At 44.2% G+C, this 3,522-nt stretch overlaps 1 protein-coding gene across 1 annotated transcript in view; it reads left to right on the top strand.

Annotated features, from left to right (window-relative positions):
- Positions 1–444: 444 nt before the first annotated feature.
- The window catches only part of LOC119314587, an 8,440-nt gene continuing 5,362 nt past the window's right edge, over positions 445–3,522 (top strand). The window contains exons 1-2 of the mRNA XM_037589317.1: positions 445–1,588; positions 2,381–2,481. Of these exons, the coding sequence (XP_037445214.1) occupies positions 457–1,588; positions 2,381–2,433 (1,185 nt within the window). The 5' untranslated portion in view covers positions 445–456 and the 3' untranslated portion in view covers positions 2,434–2,481. The remainder of the gene's footprint in view (positions 1,589–2,380; positions 2,482–3,522) is intronic.

The following is a 3,522-nucleotide window of genomic DNA, read 5'->3' as shown; positions in this document are numbered from 1 at the left end:
GGGGGAGGGGGGGATATTTGTAAATGTGTACTTGTCATCAAAATCAGCAAAGCATTTATTTGCGCAAGAAAAATCGGCACAACACTTGGACATCTCTCCTTCCAGGCTCACCATCAAAATCAGAGCTACATGTTGTTTACGTTTTTACAAGTTGTCATGTAGTTTATAGTCATTTATTTTGAAACGGAGGGAGTACATTTGAATCTGTGTATCCAGATTTTTTAAAAAATATTCTGCGTTTTTAGCCTTTAGGTACTGTAGTTTTAGAAACATTTTTTTGAGTAACAGAGAAACATTTTTCTTTGAGAAACTTTTTTTTGGTAGGTACTGTTTGTGGGTAGTGGGCTCGCTCCCGAAAAGAAAAGGAGTTTTGGGCTTCAGCGTCACTCCACATCGTGGCCTGCTGCTGCTTCTCCACCACACACACTTTCCCCGTTCCCCATGAGCTGCGAGGAGATGAGCCGCCGCCGCCGCCGCCTTCCACCATCGCCGGCGGCCGCGCCGCCGCTGGAGGACGAGAACCTCCTCTCTGAGATCCTCCTCCGCCTGCCCCCAGATCCGTCCTCCCTCCCTCGCGCCTCCGTCGTCTCCAAGCGTTGGCGACGCCTCATCTCCGACCCCGGCTTCTCCCGCCGCTTCCGCCTCCACCACCGCCGCAACCCTCCTCTCCTCGGATCCTTCAGCCATTTATACTTCGTACCCACCATGGAGGCCCCCAATCGTGTCCCGGATGGCCACTTCTGCTTGCAGGTCGACGAAGACGAGGTCACCGACCACTTCATATGCCTCGGGTGCCGCCATGGCCTCGTGCTCATCTTCCATGTGAGGCGGCTCCAGGTCCTGGTGTGGGACCCCGTCACCGGCGAACTGCATCGCGTTGCCGCTCCCCCGGGATTCGATGCGAAGGAGAGGCCGATTAGCGGGGCGGTGCTTCGCGCTGCTGGAGACATCCAACACTTCCAGGTGGTATTGGTAACCACACAGACAGACGACCAACAGCATACACGAGCGATGGCCAAGGTTTACTCGTCGGGGAGTGGCAACTGGGGTGATATCTTCTCAACACTGCTTCCATCCCAGGCTTCTAGGCACGAAATTCCCACCATGATCGGTATAGAATTTCCTGCTGTCCTAGTTGGGCATTCCCTTTACTGGTTGCTTACTGACAGTCGGGATGGCATCCTCAAGTTTGATTTGGATAGGCAGAGCTTAAGTGTGATACATGTGCCAGTGAATATCTATGCTCATGGTAATTGGCAGTTCACGGTTATGCGGGCGGAGGGCGGTGGGCTTGGTGGCCTCTTTCTGTCAAAATTCACTGCCCAATTATGGAAGTGGAAGACCGGTTCTGATGGTGTTGCGTCATGGGTGCTGGGAAAAACCATTGAACTAGACAAGCTCCTTTCCATTAGTTCAAAGAAGAGAGAGCCTCCAATGATACTAGGGTTTGCTGAGGACAATAATGTGGTGTTCCTGTGGACAGATTTGGACGTGTTCATGATCCAGCTTCAGTCATTGCAGTTCAAGAACCTTGGCGAAACTAACATCTTGTCTCGCTATCATCCACTTGAAAGTGTGTATGCTGCAGGTAATAGCATGCATTTACAACGCGGGTATAACAAAATCAAGATGTATTTTGTTATTTGATTGATTAAATGCTATTTGCAGAGTTTCGTGCTAAGCTAACAATTTCAAGTAGTGACATAATGCCTCATCACTTGTTTCTTTTGCTGCTTGATGATCTCTGCAACATATAGCAGTGTTGTTCTGTAGTGTTTTCTTTGGTTGTTGATGTGATCTAAACATCTATAGTGGTAGCTAGCCAGTTTTGCTTCTATAGCAAGGTGACTCTACTGTATTGTAATTTCGAGTTCCCTTAGTTGAAGCCGGTGGCAGCTGGGTGACTCTTGAATCCATAATAACGATGACTGGGTTTATTTACCAGCCATTTCCTTTTTATCAGAAGAGTATAATGCTGCAAGTGGCAAGTTCTTTTGTGCCAGAGTTAATAAGTCGAGTTTAGTTAATCTTTTCTGACTAAATTTGTTAAAAAGGTGAATAGTCGGGATCACTTTTATTGCTAGAACTTATTAGTTTGAATATATTTTTATTATGCACAATATGGCATGGATCAGCTAATAGTCTGAGGATTCATATTCTTCATTAGTGACACTAGTGAGTATATACTCTTTTGAGAATATTCTCTCCATTTGATAGTAAATGGGCTTTTGTCTATCTACTCCTATGTTGTATTAAACCTGAATTGTTTTCCTGAAATTATATGTGTGAGTTTATCAAAATATCTCATCGATGCCCCCCCTCATATCTATTTGACTTTTCGTTGGAATGTTGTTGGTTCCCTGACTTAATATGCGTGTAGGCATGGGCATTGGTGGTGGACGTGGTGGAGCTGAACTTCTGCCCAATACATAAGATGATTGGTCCGATAGATATGCTATCGTGATGCATTTGATTGAGCAGGTAATCTTATCTTCAAGTACTAACTGAATGAAACATATTCCTTTTTCGTTGTTACATGGATATATTTATGCTTTACTTTTACTGGTTGCTACATTGCATTTGATATTTTTATGGCTATGGATTTATCGAGAGTGAGTGCAACTTGTTTGTTGTTCCCTCTGCGCAATTAATTGATAACCAACAATACTTAGTATGATTAACTTCCCTTGTAGCAACTGCCATTACACATTTCTGTCCATTTGTGGATCTTTGTAATACCTAGTGTTTGCTTGTAGTTATTGTACAATTATACTAGTCTAGGCCTCTTAGGCAAGTTGGTTATATATTTTCTTAGCATATTTTGTTTTTCACTCTTAACTCACATGTGTAAGCAGATATTAGCTTCTCAACTTTTTTTAAGACACTCCCATATAGTTTTGGACCGTCGATTCTACATGATCCAAGAGTCCACATTCATCATGCCTCATAGGAGGTAATAGTTTATCCACTACCAAGGGAGTAGCAATAGTGAAGTAGGCAGCATATTTCATATGCCATTAAAAACATGACCTATATAGTATAATACAATAATCTTCTCTCATGGAACAAGGCAGTAGTACTCTTTACTTGTTTCTAATAAATTCCAGTGTCTATAATTTATTTTCAGATATAAGCACTAAATATTTGAAGAGTTCTGAACATTAAAAAAATTCTACAAGTTTGAAATTTTATTAATTAAGATATCCACATTATAGTTTTTGTCACCCTCAACTATTAATGGAATTTACATATGAGATAAATGCAATACCTTACACCATTTAAAGGTTTATAGTTATCTTTCTTGAATACGGTTGAAGATAAGCACTCCCCCTAGGCCAGCCCCAACCAACCCAGTCGTCGGCAAACCCCCGCCGGTAGCCCTCCTCCTCAGCCCCTCCCCTCCCCCCGACCATCCATGGCGTCCCCTCGCGGGAGCTCTGGCGACCTCGACCTCGCTTTCGCCGGTCGTGGCGCTGGCCGGACTTCGACGGCGAGTGGTCCGGCGGTCCTACAACAAGGTCG

The sequence above is a fragment of the Triticum dicoccoides genome, chromosome 6A, assembly GCF_002162155.2.
Source record: "Triticum dicoccoides isolate Atlit2015 ecotype Zavitan chromosome 6A, WEW_v2.0, whole genome shotgun sequence".
Classification (NCBI taxonomy): Eukaryota; Viridiplantae; Streptophyta; class Magnoliopsida; order Poales; family Poaceae; genus Triticum; species Triticum dicoccoides.
The sequence above is the reverse complement of the archived record's forward strand: the minus strand, read 5'-3'. Positions and strand labels throughout refer to the sequence as shown.